We start from the raw sequence: 18,732 nt of genomic DNA, 5'->3' as shown, positions 1-18,732 counted from the left end.
GATAAGTTTATTAGGTCTCCGTCAGTGGGGTTACTCAATATTTGTTCGAAGGATCAGCTATTAGTCATTGCAAAACATTATGACATCACAGTGACAGAAAAGCTCAAGGCAGCAATGAAGGCCAGTATAATCAGTGGTTAGTTCTCTTAGATCTATTTTCGGAGCACGACACCCGTGCACCACCACGCATGACATGTGTTGTCGTGGCCGAGTGGTTAAGGCGATAGACTAGAAATCTATTGGGATCTTCCCGCGCAGGTTCGAATCCTGCCGACAACGAGCTCCTTTTATAAAAGGCAGCTGTCCCCAGTTCGACCCTTGGCTCGCCCGGTCGATGTGTCTCTGAGCCAAAACACTGAAACCCTAACAGATCCCTGGGTGCTGTATTAATAGCACAATCAGCTCCTAATAGGATAGTTAAATTTGACAACAAAAAGTCGGCACAAATATTATTATTATTCATTATTGCAGTGTTAACTTTTTCTTTCAGCCACACAATTGGGTAGCACTTGTTATGTATCCAATGTCTATTTTGTATCCTAGGCATACTTATAATGCATTATAATATGTTTATAACACTTTATACTTATAGTCATAGTTCTTTGTAACAATAATCATGTCATTAATCAAGACATTATAAAGGGTTCGGGTCTGTGCTTTAGTAAAGTAACTATAAAAGTCCTGCAAAGTATGTTGTAGATTAGACAATGTATTTAAGCAGAATGTTCCTTTAGAAGGTACAACATTTTTACATAAAATTACAAAATCAATGGAATATACATTTAAAAATATTAACATGCTTTAAAAGAAAGCTTAGTTCACTTTGATTACTTTAACTCAAATAACGTTTTACTCACTATAATCACTTAGGAACTTTTTCTCTGTTAGGGTTTCAGTGTTTTGGCTCAGAGACACATCGACCGGGCGAGCCAAGGGTCGAACTGGGGACAGCTGCCTTTTATAAAAGGAGTTCGTTGTCGGCAGGATTCGAACCTGCGCGGGAAGATCCCAATAGATTTCTAGTCTATCGCCTTAACCACTCGGCCACGACAACACATGTTATGCCTGGTGGTGCACAGGTGTTGTGCTCCGAAAATAGATCTAAGAGCTCAAATGTGCTATTTTCGGCAACACCTCGTCTCTGCCCTGCCAAGATACATTTTACTTAGACTAAATCAACTGTAGATATATATTCAACTAAAATATTATGATATTTAGTCAGCTAAAACTAGACATTTCAGATGACTAAATGGAATTTTATTCAAAAGACTATGACTAAAACTAGATCAAAATTTCCTGTCTTAGATCTATTTTCGGAGCATGACACCCGTGCACCACCAGGCATCACATGTGTTGTCGTGGCCGAGTGGTTAAGGCGATAGACTAGAAATCTATTGGGATCTTCCCGCGCAGGTTCGAACCCTGCCGACAACGATCTCCCTTTATCATTTTTCTAGTTATTTCAACTTAACTGCAATACTGCATATCTTTTACTGTATTTTGTTACTTACAGCAGTGATTCCCAACCTGTGTGCCGCGGGTGCCGTTTGATTTGAACAGAAGTAGCCTCTGTACCCAGGCTTTTATTTTCGTTAACAAGTAACTCCGACCATCCCCAGACAGCAATAGATACTGCAGGGCTCAGTGGGCTGCCATGCGGTCCGTTGTTGCAATTTGCATCATCATTGTTGTTGTTCCCATCCCCACCAGTCTAACGACCCTCGGCCATAGAAATGCTAATGTGTGGCTTTGTTTACATGAGGAGATCACCTACTCGCCTGGCACGTACTGTATAAAAAAAAACACAGCTTGCCTCGTGCATTCCTACCCTCGCGTCACCAGGCTTTCAGTACGTTCCTGCTGGTGCGTTCACACGGGCAGTTGAAACGATGCAAAACGCGTTGTGAGTTGATCATGTGGAGCCTGCTTTTTGCTGGTGTCGATCTTTTAAGCTGACACTGTGTTGCAAAAGCGGCTGTGGTGGGCTTACAAATGGCCGGGGCAGAGCTACATACAGCTGAACTGCAATGCATAACAGTAACGGCAGACGAGACGACATTCCCGACAATAAAGAGAGAGAAGCAGAGTAGCCGCGCCAGGTCCTTCATGTTTCATAATTATAGGCCTATAAGTTTCTCAAACGTAACTTTCAAGTGAACTTTATGGAAACTTTAGGGAGAAGTCTTTGTTGCCTGGCTGCGGTGAACAAACACGTGTGATTCAGTGTGTCACAGACACTATTAGTGAAGACGTTCTTAACTAATACTGTGCACAGCATGCACTCAAACTTTGTTGATCATGCGTGACGTGATGGAAGCATTTGTGCTCGCATTGGTAGGTCAGGAAATAAAATATATTAATATTAAAAATATATTTGTTAATAAAGCTTATATGTATTGCACTTTTCATTCACAGGGAATCCCAGAGTGCTACATGGTTAAAAACATATAATCAATCATAGGTTAAAAACAGCCTTTCCGAAACAGGAACGTTTTCAGGCCTGTTTTAAAACATTCCAGTCTGCGGCACTCTCAAACTGCAAGGCATGCCGGGAAATAAAAAAAAACTATTCAGATTCTTCTGACTCTGAATATTTGGCATTCACCATGAAATTCCCCTATTACATAGTAACATACACAATCCTCAGTCTTTTATTTTATCCATTTGTAATATATATATTTGTTATGGCTTGTTTCCCGCCAAAGTTGTCTTGTTTTTTTCCAGAGTTGCGTTTCTTTTTCCCAGGTGGCGGGTTGCGGTTTTTGGGCTTGTTTTAAAAAGTTCTGTGGCTTGTTTTGAATATCAAACAAGCCAACATTTCTTTGATGTATATACCCATAGGTTTGAGGCAGTGTGAATCACTCTGAGTGACAGAATGGGTCTGGTGTCTCAACTATGTGTGGAATAGTATAATACAGGGGTTTTCAACCGGTGGTCCGCGGCCCCCTGGTGGTCCGCGGAGGTACTGCTGGTGGTCCGCAGCCAGGCATTCAGAAAAGTTGTATTTTTGCCTTTTTACCTTTCTAATACATATAAATAACTTATTTGCACTCTTTTTACTTGTTTGTGAATAATAATAATAACTTAAGTTGAATCTAACATTTCTGCTAAACGCGTCAAATAAACAAAAAACAACAACAACTCACGATGTAAACATATCACGCACAGAATTCGTTTCTGCAGCAGCTGACGAAGCCGTCAGCTGCTGCAGCGGAACAACCATCCTGCTCTTCCACCCAACGCATGTTGTGCTTACCGTGCTTACTGTCCAAGGCAAGCACGGTAAGACATTGCCATAAGTTATTCATCCAATTCATAATAATACGTTTGGGAAAGTCAAATCTCCCTGCCATAGAGTTATAATATCTGCCGCGGATCGATTGAATAGTCTCACGTAATATGTGATGTATTCAATGTGCAACTTCTCAGTCTATCGTTGCCGAAAAGGCAGAGCTACAAGCTCACAACGCGATGCAACCAGGTGTGATGTGAGCTTGTAGATTGGCTATTTTTGGTGCGTGACACCGTCGTACGATGATGTATACATTACGCTTTTAAAGTGATGGTACACAATGAACAGTTCCCTCTGTCTGTTAGAAAGGTACTGTATAAGGCCTATAGTAAAAAGTAGTGCAGGTTGTAGGTTGGTTAAAATAAAGAGAAGATTATAAAATAGAATAAGATAAAAAAATATATATTCTGTTTCTGTGTGTGTGTGTGTGTGTGTGTGTGTGTGTGTGTGTGTGTGTGTGTGTGTGTGTGTGTGTGTGTGTGTGTGTGTAACTGAAATGGATTATTATTTTGAGACTTATTTTGAGTCATGCTTAGTACAAGTAAAAAACACTTTTGATAATAAAATACTTTGAAACATAGTTTTTTTTGTCCAGCTCATGAATGTAGCATGTGATAGTGTGATTAGTGAGTAACAAGTAAGAAGAAAACAAAAACAATCTTAACCCATGGTGCATGAATACCCCACCACTATTGTGTCGGGTGGGTCCATCATAGATCTACGATGAACCCACCCGACACAATAGTGGTGGTCCCCAGGCTGCTCCTAGTCAGAATGGTGGTCCCTGGGTCAAAACCAGTTGAAAACCCCTGGTATAATACATGACCAAAACATTCATAATTATAGACATAGATAGCATTTATAATAATAAATGCATAAAATATTTATCTATTAGTATTATACGGCAACATTATTGGCTTGTTTTTCGAGGGAATTGATTTGGCTTATTTCTCTCGCTAGGAGTTGGCTCGTTTTGGGCTTGTTTTTGGAGGTGGGTTGGCTAATTTCTCGCACAAGAGTTGGCAACACTGACCCTGAACTGCGGCCGCTGCTCCTCCAGGGACTCGGCCGGGGTGTCCAGCGTGCCCCATTTGTACGCCAGCTCCGCCTCGCGTCTCTTCCAACGCTCCAGGAAGAGTGTCGCCCACACCACGTTGAAGAGGGCGAACACCACGCAACAGATATCCTGACTGGTCTGCGTGTGGGCAGAGAGAGAGAGAAGACTCACTCACACACACACTCACGATGATGAAGGAACAAATACTTGAAATGATTATTTTTATGCCACCCACGGTAGTTTCCACTTCACTTGGCTATTTAAATTATGTTCGTAAATCCTCAGAATCCATCCGTCCTATTTGCTTTTCGGTATTGATTTAAATGACTAGTTACATTATGTTTTGTTAGGATTATCATGGCCAAAGCAATTAGCGTTAACGGAGATTATCCCTTCAGTCGTCAAAATGCTTAAACCTTAAAATGACACGTACTGGAATTACTTTACATTTTGTTAATAAACAAACATTTGTACTGCATCATAGGACATATCATTTTTATTGAAAAACTAAATTCGGACACTCGCCGATACCCAGCAGCACTGTAGGTAATCACACTGAGAGAGAAACAAATCCATTAATACTATACAATCCTCCATCGTCAGCTAAATTCAATCACCCTTATTAGAAACATTGCTGAACTATTAGGGCCGATTCATACTCCTATTTTTCCGCTGTTTCGGCGCTGTAGTGCCGAAATGACTTCGGCTCGTCAGAAATTTTCAGTAGCACCGAAGAGCCGACTTTAGGACGTTACCGGCCCCCCCCCCGAACCTCAAATGACGTCACATTGTAGGCTCTACAGCGCCGAACCGTCTTTCTTTCGGCTCTAAAATAGGAGTATGAATCGGCCCTTAGGCTCCGTGTGTGTACCTGGTCATCCTCTGCTAGTATCCACAGCAGAAAGCCAACAACAGCAGGGTACAGCATAGAGTTGGTGTAGAAACCCAACCAGGCAAAGTACATGGCAATTTTCACTCCAAAGTAGTCACAGATATCATCTAAAAACGCAGACAAACAATCAGGAAACCAAATCCTCTTTTTTTATACGAATTTGTTAATCCAAACCAGTGGTTTTCAACCCTTTTCATGTCAAGGTCCACTATTTATTCTGCATTTAAGCCACGCATGTGATGACACTTAGCCTCTCATACACAAAACTTTAAATATTTATCGTTGGATAAGATCACAATTCCATGCTGTATTGATGTGGTACCATTGATTGATTGATTGAAATATTTATTAACAGTTTGCAGAATTACAGTACATTTCAAGCACAAACTCAATACAAAGACTGTTAACTGTGAGTGGACGACCCAATTAAGCATTACACTTGTTTACAAGAGGGTCCAAAACATTTAGAGACGTACAAATAGACACTTCTATATAGCCAAAGAACAGAACAGGAATTCATCATAAGAATTAGGAGATAACAGGCAAACAATCAAACTAACAATTCTTCTACATTCTCTAATTGCGTAGGTTTCTTGTAAATTAAGTAATGTCGATGTTTAACAATAGGTATTCAGACAGCCAGCAATGGGTAGAACGCTCCCAACAAAAAAAATTAGTCATGTGACACATCTAGGGGCCGCAATCTGCATTCAAAGATTTTCCTAGAAGCTTTGTCATTGGTCGATTTGCCTTCCTAAAAATATTTGTGGGAGTGTTCTACCCATTGCTGGCTGTCTGAATACCAAAAAAAAGAAAGAAAGGTCATTAAAATGTTGACATATTATTGCTTATAGCAGCTTTAACCCATTCTGTACGGGAACCCCTTTTGGTGTTTTAACTAAGCATGATGTTATACTTTAGCTATTGAAAATGGCAGATCTACAAGCTCATAGCGCGCCACCGAGTGGCGTGCTACGAGCTTGTAGGTCTGCTATTTTTGAAAAATCGTGAAAATGCGGCACACATCTTTGAATATAATTCTTTCAGAATATTGTCCATTGTTTTACTCCTCTGTCCTATATTGCAGGACATTGTGTGATTAGCTGGTGCTCAGTGAGCCTTAGGCACACTTTAGATTCCATGCGCGGACAGAGGAAGCTGTCTTTTGCGTCATTTCCCGTTTTTTTTAGACAGCTGTTGGATGGAAAAGAAGCTCCGACCACACGCAGCAGATTGCCGCGTCGGCCAGAAAAGCTTAATTTCCAATCCACCAGCTGTCTTAAAAAGCCGGAAGAGACCCCGGGAGTCAGCTTCCTTTGGCCCAGTCAGTGCTCACCCAGAGGCTGCCTTTCACAGACTGCCTGGACCCATGATGTCATCAGCTGGCTGAGGATCCTCTGCTCATGAAGGGGAAACATCTGATGGATCACTCCTCTAGCCACCAGCTCTGGGACTATAGGGTGGAATACACAGACAGTGTAAAAAATAGCAATACTACAATTTAGAAATACTCCGTAAAAAGTCCGGAATTCTAAGTTGACTTAAATAAGAGTAAAATTACAAAAGTATTTGCATCAAAATGTACTTATAAAGTACCAAAGGTAGAAAGTACTCACTATGCCAAATGTTCCATTTCAATGTTCTATTTTCAAATGGCCGAAATGTATAGGGCTGAACTGTTTAATGCATGTTTTGTGATAATAATCAAAGTAACTACCGGTAGTAACTAAAGTTTTCAAATAAATGTAGTGGAGTAAAAGTGCAATGTTTGCCTCTGAGATGTAGTGGAGTAAGAAGTAAAAGTATTGGAAATTGTAAATACTCAAGTAAAGTACAAATACCTCAAAACCCTAACCCTAACCCTAACCCTTAAGTAAATGTTCTTAGTTACTTTCCACCACTGGGTGGAATACATTCACCGTCAACACTGCACTGTCATTCACTGTCATGTTCTTTAGTGCCTGTTGAATATTTTAGTAGGGCATATGCTGCAGGTGTGTCAGCACTTAGTAGGTTATATGCTGCAGGTGTGTCAGCACTGACGTTTCTGCACTGGTGGTTTTATTGTCATGGGCTGTAGGCTGCAACCAGGCTGAACAGAACTACGTTGGTATTCATAAATGACTGGCTGACTTCATATATTTTCAACCAAAATCATATTGTTCATTTTGTGAGGACAGGTTGAATATCTGACTGCTCACTGTGTTTTGTTGCCTATATGAGTTGAGTTCCCTTCCCTCCCTGTAAGATTAATTTTAAAATCAGCAAAGTGGCCCTTTAGGTCAACATTATGTATAGACAATATAGATTATCTATAACTAAGGCTATGTCATAATGATGATACGTATACACTATAGATTATACAATGTGCAGTGACACATACAGCATTGAGTGCCTCAATGGAGGCATGGCATGCCTATAATGCAGATGTCAATGGATAACAACAACATTCTTTGTTTGAGATTCAACGGTTCCACTTCCTAACCTTTTCTCGATCAGGGCCCATTTGAAGATCTTAAGGCGTTTTGCGGCCCACCCGTCTGACCACGCGGTGCGATGTGAAAGCTGATATAGGCTTTAGACGGGTGGGCCGCGACCAGCTTTGAAAGCTTGTAGATTGGCAACTTTAGAGTCTGTAGACTATAAAGAAACCCAAGTATAGACCACTAGGCGGCCCCGGACAACAAAGAATATATCGTCACTGTCGGGAGAATACCACTTAAATTAACCCCATTTTAGATTTTTTTATTTTTGCTTCATAAATCAACGCTATCAAACACCCTTTACGTCCCTCAGTGTGTTGTTTTGAAGATATTGAACTAATGAAAAGTATCAAAAACCATGTCGGAAAGAAGCTCTCAACTCCATCGCAGCCTCAACCCGTCTGTGAAAGCACCCAACTCCTCCCCCTCGAATGACACATGCAAGTAACTGACAATGTACAAAGTCAGAATACTAACTTTGATGAGGCAGCATTGCTTTGTTTTCTTCATTTTCTGAAATTGTTACGTTTTTTTTTTTTCATTTCCTGAACAATGAACATGTTGGATTTTGGTGGTGTATTCCAGCAGAGAGAGATATGGTGGTTTAAAGGACCACTTCACCACTTTTGAACCCATCTTCATATAATAGGTCCTCACTGTGTCTCATAGGAGGGCTGTGGGATTTTCAGGTTGAAAAGTGATGAAGTGGTCCTTTAAGTGGCTAAGAGCAAGGGGAAAAAAGCTCAAACATGAATAAGCAGCAGCCTACTGATTGGTTGTCCCTCCAGGAAGTGAATGTTGTGGAGCACGTCGCCATGTTTGGCTCGCAGGTTGACCAGCCAGTAATGAATGATGCTCTGCCGCTCCTGAAAACAGTTCAGAGTGGATGAGGAGGGGGAGGGGAAAGAAACGGATGTAGGATAATGTATTTTGACACTGAAGCCTGTCTGGTTCTGGCCTGCAGGGCCCACACAGTAGGGGTGTCCAAAAAAAAATGCGATTCCCGTTATGAACGATTCAAAATCGATTCATAATTTCCAAAAATCTTTTTTTTTTCTGCTTACAGTAACAGTTTTCACTACATGGTGTTTGTGATATGAAATGTAAACATCATGCCTTCAGTCATTTTCAAGTTACTGTAGTCAGTACTATAGTCACTTCAGATCAGCACAGCTGTATTGTATTGTAGTATTGAATCGAGAATCATTTTGAATTAGACAATTGTTTTGAATCTGGATTGAGAATAAGAGTTGAATCGAAACGTGACCCCAAGAATCGGAAAATCGAATCGTGGGACACCAAAAGATTCACAGAACCTACCACACAGCCTCTCGAAACCTCGCTAACCTCCCCCTCTAACCTGTGAGGTGAAAAAGCAGAGCTCGCTCTCTATGTTCTCATAGATGTTGTCCTCCTCGCAGGAGAAGCGCCGCGTTCCGCCGCCATACTGTGGTTTGACTGCCTTGTGCATGCCCATCTGTTCGGCTCCCCGCAGTAAGCTAAGCAGGAGGACAGAGAAAGGGGGAAATTAAGTGATTAAAAATGCGGGTTTAGAGGAAGAATTAAAAACCGCTGAGAGGTTAGCATGCCAGCAGTTTGATCCTCTAAGTGTGTACTTACAGTACATACATGACCCACACGCACACACACACACACACACACACACACACACACACACACACACAACTCAAATTCCAGCATACTGTACATGCCGCACAGAAATGTTTATAATAGCCTGTGATGTCATGACATACATTTTATCTGTGTTTTTTTGAGTGGTGCAACCACTCCTACAACCAGCTTGCAATGTCCTCGCACGTGTCTGTGTGAGCATGAGTGCAATGTCCTCGCACCTGTTTGTGTGTCTGTGTGAGCATGAGTATGTGACTTAATAATAGCAGTAGGGGGCGCCAGAAACAGTGAGAGGGGTAGTGACTCTAATGAGAGAGAGTGAGAGAGAGAGAGAGAGAGAGAGAGAGGGGGGGGGGGGGGGGGGGGGGGGGGGGAATTGCACCACTCAGTTCACACGTGCGTGATTTTTTCTATTCACTTGGTCATTAAGGTCCACAGAATGAGAGGTCTGCTATGCCGGAAACATCGCGAAAATAAAAAGGTTATGGACTTTTTTGTATAGCACACCATAGACAACCAATATAAAAGGCAAAAGCAAAATGTCATCATACTTTAAGTAGCATGTGACATGTCAAACTAGGGGGTTTTCATGATTCTGAATCCATTCCAAGAATTAGCTTTGCAAGAAAAACACTCGCCTAAAAACGGTGATAGCCGTCATAACAAATATGATGAGGTCAGCACATTTGGGCAAGTGGATATGGCCGAATTTAGGCCAAGGAGTGTTTTTCATGCAAAACGAATGCTTGGAATGGATTCAGAATCATGACCCCCTAGTTTGACATGCTACTTAAAGTATGATGACATTTTGCCTTATATTGGTTGTCTATGGTGGGGTATACAAAAATAAAAAAATACTAGCCATAACTTCTTTTTGCGATATTTCCGGCAGAACAGACCTCTCATTCTGTGGACCTTAATGACCAAATTAATAGAAATAAATACAAATAAAATGTCATGACATCACAGGTGCTCTCAAATTCCGGATGGCTGGCTCCCCGGCTACAAAGCATGAAGTGTGTTATTTTGTTGTGGAAGATTTTATTTGTGAATAATATATTCCTTTTGAGTCCATTTAATGGTGAGTATGGAGGCACAGCCAAAAATCACAGCCACCCTAAATAATTCAGAATGAGGAAAAAAAATCCCACTCTCTTCTCACATCTATCTTTTGAAAATGCAGAAACGCCACACGTGTGTATGCAAAGAACTAAATAGACCCAGCAAGTCACTTCACTATTACACCCAAATCCATGCCGGGTACACAGCCAGGGGTTGGCAACTTTGAGGATGTAGAGGGCCTGGGCCACTATATCTCCACACTCACTCGAGAGGGCCACATTGCATATTTCTGTTATAAATAGCCGATATACAAGCTGCGACGCGTTTTGAGCTTGTAGATCAGCTATTTTTGCTATTCAAATCCGGATTTCTTTTTTAACTGGAATCCTGAAAAGTAACATTTTTATTTAATTTCAATTACATTTAGTTATAGTTAGTTATATGTTAGTTTAACATTTTAATACCAGTCATACCAGTGATATAATTATCACAGTCGGCAGTATTGCCTTTCTTGAAAATTGGTATGATCATGCCAAATGTCCAATCTTCAGGGAAGATACCAGAGTCAAGGATCTTGTTAAACAGGGCTGTATATAGTGGCATAAAAATGCTTGCTGTACATTTGATATACTCATTTAAGATTTGTTCAATACCTGCTGCCTTGCCCGATTTTAATTTTGAGATAACCTCGTTGATTTCCTGATCTGTGAATCTAGCATTTAGGGTAACTGGACTAAGCTCAAGAACTTGTTTACAGCCAGGCCCTGCTCATAGAACATTTCATGGTAGGGGTTCAATGCCTTGTCCAAGGGCACTTCAGCGGTGGTAATTTTAACGTGCCGGTCCGGGGATACGAACTAGCGACCTTCCGATATCAAGACCGCTCCGCAAACCGTTCGGCCACCGCTGCCCCCTGTCGTCATGGTTGAGTGTTTCAAAATCAACCTCTGGCTCATTTGCACATCCCAGTCAGAAAGACTCTTGAAGTGTTCATAGAGCTCTTCTGGTGGGATTGGGCATTGCTCCATATTTCTGCCGGGGCCACTAAGCATCTTCCAGAAAAGCTTTGGGTTTTTAGACTTTATACTCAGCAGCTCTTTTTTTGAACGAGTTTCTATATTCTTTCTGGGCTTTAAACAGCTCTTTCTTGTATTCTTTAACCTGTGGGCCGCATTAAGTGATGGTGGGGGCCGCATGTGGCCCCCCGTGCCGCCAGTTGGCCACCCCTGACATAAGCAATAAGCATACAGCATAGGCAAGGGCAACATAAGCGACTCACACACACAAATCATTGTCAATGTCTTACTTCTCAAAGGTAGTAGTAATGAAGAAGGCGTGTCCCTGGGTGTGTTTGTGTTGTCGTATCTGAATGTTCACCTGTGGGATTCCAACGCGGATCTGATTGAGCAGCCACAACAACGTGTGGTCGTCTATACTGTCTGGAACAAGAGAGAGAGAGGATCTGGTTTTAATAGCATATCAAAAAGTACCAAAAAAGTACCCATTTCGACCATCTACAAATGCCTTCTAAAACAGCTTAATGAAAAACACATGTTTCTATGTCGGTGGTTCTCAAACAATTTCATGTCAAGGACCCCCAGGAATTATCTGTATTTGGCCGCTGACCCCCATCTGAAAATGTGTTGTTCCAGAAACAAAATGTTCTGGGAGCGCACCAATGGAGGGTGAAAGCAGCTTTTGTCTGAGCTCCGCTACGTTGTCATTATTTCCTCTTTTTTAGTATAATTTAAATTACCCTTTATTTATTTTTATCTACACTGTCGGGAGTATAATATACTTTCTTCCTTCATGCCCGAGTGTCCAAGTTGCTCCTTTACACCTGACAGGGGGGAGTTTCCCTGGTTGGAACATGGAAGGAACACGTTATTCCAACCAGTTCCTTTCCCCTCCATCAGGCAGAAAGGCCCTTTCGCCAACCCCGCCTCGGGTATGGGCACTGATGACGCAGAGGAGGAAACACGCCGCCAGCACCCACAGCGTCCCGAGCGGGAACTGAACCCAGGACCTTCTAGCTGTGAGGCGACAGCACTACAAGCCGTGCCACCGTGCCCCGGGAGTATAATAAACCCTTGACCCACTTCTTCTTCTTCCCTATATATATCAATATACGATGGAAACTAAAATGAATTTCACCCACTTCTTTACTTCTGAAAACCTGTGATGTGACAATACAGCTGATTCTGAAAACATTTGCATATACTGTAACTTGAGCTTAGTCTTGAATAATGAACTTTCAATTCAGTATTTTAGCCGTGACGTGAGCGCCCCCTCCTGAGATACTTCCAGGTCCTACTTTTGTGTCACTTTTGTGTCCCCATAGAGTTATACTGTGACTAAATCTGAGACGAAAACAACCACGAAAGTCTCATTTTACCGCTTTGCTCGCAACAACAAAGCTGCGCTGCTCTCCTAAATCTGGCTGTGACCCACATGCCCCACGTGGAATACTATCGCCATTTTATTTTATTGTGTCAACTAAATCCTCATTAATGCAAACTAGATTCAACATACTCAAGCCTGCACACATTCTAAATATTTTACAGAGCAAATGGACTGTTGCCACCTTCAATAATAACGATAATAATAGTCTTTATTGTCTCATCATATATTTTTGTTGTCATGGATACATTTTAACACTCAATGGCTTCCTTTCTGAAAAATAACGTCATTATAAAAAGTTTCACACGTTTAGATATTCTATTTACAATGAGATGCGGACGGGAGCTGGTGCCACTTGGACCCGGACGTAACGTAGCACTACAAAATGATGTCGGACTTAAATACTGAATTGAAAAGACTGTGATGCTTTTTCTTTACATTAAAAGGCAGGGTAAGTGATATTCTTTGGTTTTTTGTTAATAGGTTAAATAACTATTCTGATATAGTATTCGTTGCTATATAAAGTGTTCAGTAACAGGGGGCTCTCCGTATCTGTCCAGCTCTTTAATAAACAGAAAATACATGTTCTGGTAGGTGACAATATTTCAGCCAATCAGGAGAAAGTTGCCATTTAATCAGCTTCATTTTTATATTGTGCCAGTTCCAATTCTGTCTGCTCATTTCTTTGTGTCATCACTTACAATTCCACTTGTTTAATCTGTATCCTGACTGAGTTCTTTATCCTGGTTGGATAATAATCGGTACCACGACCTGAAACTGCAATTTCTGTTTAATCCATTTTGGGCGGGAACCCCTTTTGGTGTTAGCATTATGTTATGCTTTAGCTATTGAAAAATAGCAGATCTACAAGCTCATAGCGCGCTACAGAGTGGCGCGCTACGAGCTTGTAGGTCTGCTATTTTTGAAAAATCGTGAAAATGTGCCTCAAATTCTGAATATTTTTTTTCAGAACGAATGTTTTTAACTCAAATCTTTGCTTCTGGAGGGTCCCTGGAACAACATATTTTCAGATGGGGGTCTCGGAGGCCAATTACAGATCGTTTTTGGGGTCCTTGACATAGGTATGTAAACATAGGTATTTCAGAAAACTGTCAGGATTTAGAATACTTTTTTTTCCCAGGCCTAAATGGGTCAATAAGAAGCTGGAGAGACATGGAGACTTGTGTTACTGAACAAACACTATATAGCAATGAGTACTATCACAATATAGAGCTTACACTTATTTTAACCAACGAAAAATCACTTGCCCTACCTTTAAAGTCTCTTGCTAGCTATTTTACAGAGATGATAGATTCAACCTCTTGACAAGAGGAGCCAGAAAACAATTGCCAGGCAGTGACACAGAAAGGTCAGTTCAGTTAGAGCACTGGGCTAATATACAAGCAAAACATGTCTTCTACAATTTGAAATGATCGGCACAGTCAGTGACAGCTCCTGTTATTATGAGGCTATATTATTAACCTATTTAGGCCCGACGTCAAAATAAAAAGAATGTCTTCCAAATCCTGACAGTTTCCTGAAATACCTGTGTTTCTGTATCAGTGATGCCCAATATTTCATGTCGAGGACCCCAAAAATGATATGTAAAAGGCCACCGACCCCCATCTGAAAATATGTTCCTCTCAGAAGCAAAGATTTGAGTTAAAACGTTCACTCTGAAAGAATATATATGCAAAGATTTGTGCCACATTTTCACGATTTTTCAAAAGTAGCAGACCTACAAGCTCGCTATGAGCTTGTAGATCTGCTATTTTTCAATAGCTAAAGTGTAACATAATGCTTCAAACACCAAAAGGGTTCCTGCCCAAAATGGGTTAACAGATGATTTTGAAAGGAGTCATAATGGAACCAATTTGCCACGCAAAATATACACAAACGTAAAAAAAACGTATGTCATGTTTGCCTCAGCTTCAGTATAAGAGGGCTAAAACAATACATACATTTAGATGTGTGCTCGTATAAAAGTGTTATCTAACCATCTACAAGCCTGAATGTCAAAATGAAAACAGTAGGGGACAAGTCTCCAGACAAGCAAATACTGCAAATGGATGAGATCTAGGACTATAATCGTCCCCCAGGATGTGTCTGAGTGGTTGGCAAATGGCCAAAGTTGTCCTCTCTGTAATGGTTCATTGGTCAAAAGGAAGAATGGAAAGGAAAGGTTGACCTCAGCTTACCTGGGAATGTCATCAGGATATCACAGTTCTCAGTGGGCACCATCTTCAGCCAGGACCTACGGGACATGATGTACCGTCTGGCTTGCAGGAGGCGTTTCCCGAACAATTTATCTGAGGGGAGAGACGTTTCGGAGAAAAAGGCAAACATTAGGGGGGGGGGGGGGGGCCCAGGGGAGACTGTCAGAAAGCGAAGTCCAGAGATAGAGTGAGTGTTCATTGAGAGAGAAAGAATTCAGCGAGAGAAGTCGAGAAAGTGGCCTGTGCGAAAGGTGTGTCACAGGATTGAATGAATGGCGCTGCCGCGTGCACACGAGATAATAGAATGGACCAGATGGTAATATTTTCTCATCAGAGTGATCAGGGACACGGCTGACAGCGTTAGTGAAGCAGACCTTGAACCAATCTGCCCATGACCGCCACTCTTGACTGTTACTCATCGACACCAGCCATTTGGCCACCAACTGGATGTTGTTTTATCAATGTATCACCTCTCTCAGCTAAAAAAAAAAAAAAGACTTCTACTTCTCAACACATAACATTATTGTTCACCGTCCATGACGGTTAACTGTATCAACATGTCTCATCCAGCCACTCTTTGTCCTACATGAGCGAATGTCGGCCTCCGTCAAATCATTTCATCGTCACTGCTGTCAGTGGGACTTAGTGCCTGACGTAGAGCTGCATCCATTTACACATTGTAATTACTTTCAGGGCTCTTCAAAACTGCTACCAACTTGGTTGAAGCACCACTTCGCCACTTTTCAACCTATCGTCATATAATTGGTGGTCACTAATGATCATGATAAAATATCTTCATTTTTCTTTCTACTCAGTCTGTGTCTCATGGGAGGGCTGTGTGGGCAGTTCAGGAACCCATCCATCAGTGACATCGTCGATGGGGAAACCGAGCTAATAGGCAAGGCTTTCTATTCCTGAAAAGTTGCAATGCGAAAATGGAAGCCATCGTTCTCACGATAATACAAATCTAAATATATTTTGTTTAAAAAAAATATGACAAACTTTGATGTCACTGGTAGACGGGTTTCTGAACTGCCCACAGCCCTCCTATGAGACACAGGCAGAGTAGGGGGAAAAACGGTGAAAGAACTGTAATAATAACTATACGCGCACGCACGCACGCACACACACGCACACACACGTCACAGAGCACTTTTGCAATTAATCTCTTTGTCACCATGTAATGTCGGAACACCTTCTTGGCCAAGCATTGAAGCATCACTCCAGCACGTTCACAGTCTGCAGCATTAACTAAGCTGCCCCATTGGGTCATTCCTGCACAAAGCCATGTCGTCGATCACCTCGACGCCAGCGCCACTTTATGTCCCTGTTGTTGTACCCTCTAATAGCATTATAAATCTGCATGCTATACCGGCAGCAGGTACAATGAACTATGAATTAACTATGGGGCCAGGTTCCTTTATTATGTTCTGCATGCGGTATGGTAGGAGATGTATTGATTAGCTAGGACATGCTTTAAAGACAATATTTACTTTGGCGTGCGTGTGTGTGTGTGTGTGTGTGTGTGTGTGTGTGTGTGTGTGTGTCGGAATCGGTTTTATTGTCAGATCACAGGTTTACCCGTGTAAATCAGTGGTTGAAATGCGTTTTTGTGCAAGCTATTGGTAGGACCTCACAAAAACACGAAGGGATCCAACATAGAGCGTGTGTGTGTGTGTGTGTGTGTGTGTGTGTGTGTGTGTGTGTGTGTGTGTGTGTGTGTGTGTGTGTGTGTGTGTGTGTGTGTGTGTGTGTGTGTGTGTGTGTGTGTGTGTGTGTGTGTGTGCGCGCGTGCATGCGTGCGTGCGTTCGCTTCTATGGGAGGATATGGGTGTGTCTTTCATTCTGTGTGTTTTTTCCTGTACAGAACTTCTGACCACAGTAATAAGTCTGGCCTCGCTATAGTGGTGCAATTTAATCCACCGTAATACGTGATTCCATCTCCGTCCTACGACCTATCCTACAAGTGTTGGACCTCTAGAACTGATGCTTTAGAGTGAATACCTTCACTGACTGACATTCATTATGTCGAGCCTTTGCCAAGTCATTTGCTTCAAACACTTTGTTCCAGAGAAAAGGCCTGGATCTGCATTTCAGCAGTACAGAGGAATTCAAAACAATACCAACATTTTAAAAATAGGATACTCCATGGCAATTCTACAGGCCAGCTGCTATGTGGAGCTACTGTACATAATGTACAGCAGTGGTGGTGACTGTGGAACACTGCTCTCAAAATTAGCAATACAGAACAAGATGAGAGGCGAATATAACCATTGCTGAGGAATTGCTCATTCGTTTTAAACAATGAGGCGAAACAACTTGCTACATAATTCTCATTATTATGCACCTAGTAAAAACATTATATTTAACACATTTTGGGGGTGGGAACCCCTTTTGGTGTTTTAAGCGTAATGTTATACTTTAGCTATTGAAAAATAGCAGATCTACAAGCTCATAGCGCGGCACCGAGTGCTGCTCTATACGAGCTTATAGGTCTGCTATTTTTTGAAAAACCGTCAAAATGTGGCGCAAATCTTTGGATGTACTTTCAGAGCGAACTCAAATCTTTGTTTCTGGAACAACATATCTTCAGATGGGGGTCGGCGGCCAATTACATATAAATTTGGGAGTCCTTGACATGAAAATGTTTGAGAACGACATAGAAACATGGGTTTTTCAGGAAACTGTCAGGATTTAGAAGACATTTGTAGAGTCGTTCCCAGGTCTAAATGGGTTAATGGAGTGTGGCGCCTGTTTCACCTCGTACAGTAATGTACAGTTATGTACAGTAAGTAGAGTATCTGAAAGCAACACCTTGGTGCTGTTGCTTTGAGCGCAAGCCTCGGTAACTGGCTCCCATCTCATCCTCTCATCCACTCATCAAGAAGATGAGAAAGGCCCAATTACCCTTTGAAGTTTAACCAAATCACGGTTCATAATACAGACGATATAAGTTTGACCCCACCACTCCTTGTCTCACCTTCACATGCTACCCTTCCTTCCTATTCTGTGGCACAGACATATTCAGTAGCAATTCAAGTGAAGTTTGACCTGAGACCTAAAATGACTTGACAGCCATTTCTAATTCAAATTCTAATAAAGGTTTGTCATGAGTTGTCAACTTCTGAAATGAAGCTCCCACCTCTGTGTGGGTGTTGTAGAATGAACAAAAGCAGAAGTAAGTGTAGTCAATTGATCTGTAGTGGTGGCATGATGACACTGTGAGGCGAGCTAACAAGACATCAACACAATATATCCATGACTCATCTCTGAGCTATAGGATTAGGGGGGTCATGCCTATGTTCCCGTGTTGTGACAAACTGACAAAGTATAGCCTTTGCTATGAATTAGGATAGAATATTCCCACTGTGCTCTTTTACCATGCCTTACGTATAGCTGAAGATGAAAGGATAGTAAAACAGAATTTGTTCAGTAACAAAGTATACAATTGCAGCCAAACCAAACATTCTGTTCATTTTGTTTTTGTTCACTAGCAAATGCAATTCAAACCCAATGCAACTACAGTAGCTTAAAACGTGCTAGCCTATAGGCTATACCTGCATTTTTGGTGAAAACAAGTAAACCTGCAGCCAGGATTTATATGCACCTGTGGACCACAACGACCTGACACTTTAATAGTGGGCCTCTCTCTCTCTCACTCAATCGGAATGCGTAGCCTATGCAGCAAAGGGACAATT

At 41.6% G+C, this 18,732-nt stretch overlaps 1 protein-coding gene and 1 long non-coding RNA gene across 3 annotated transcripts in view; one reads left to right on the top strand and one right to left on the bottom strand.

The window, feature by feature from the left end:
• The window catches only part of LOC310870904, a 122,635-nt gene that overhangs the window by 98,352 nt on the left and 5,551 nt on the right, over positions 1-18,732 (top strand). The window lies entirely within an intron of this gene.
• The window catches only part of ano8a (anoctamin 8a), a 48,422-nt gene that overhangs the window by 29,319 nt on the left and 371 nt on the right, over positions 1-18,732 (bottom strand). For both annotated transcript variants that reach the window (XM_083782267.1, XM_083782268.1), the window contains exons 2-8: positions 15,017-15,127; positions 11,725-11,857; positions 9,085-9,223; positions 8,494-8,590; positions 6,578-6,694; positions 5,221-5,348; positions 4,326-4,487 (exon numbers count right to left, since the gene is read on the bottom strand). In XM_083782267.1, the coding sequence (XP_083638393.1) occupies positions 4,326-4,487; positions 5,221-5,348; positions 6,578-6,694; positions 8,494-8,590; positions 9,085-9,223; positions 11,725-11,857; positions 15,017-15,127 (887 nt within the window). The remainder of the gene's footprint in view (positions 1-4,325; positions 4,488-5,220; positions 5,349-6,577; positions 6,695-8,493; positions 8,591-9,084; positions 9,224-11,724; positions 11,858-15,016; positions 15,128-18,732) is intronic.

Source organism: Protomyctophum parallelum, assembly GCF_964188405.1.
Source record: "Protomyctophum parallelum genome assembly, chromosome: 14".
NCBI lineage: Eukaryota > Metazoa > Chordata > Actinopteri > Myctophiformes > Myctophidae > Protomyctophum > Protomyctophum parallelum.
This window is presented reverse-complemented; position numbering and strand designations above follow the sequence as displayed.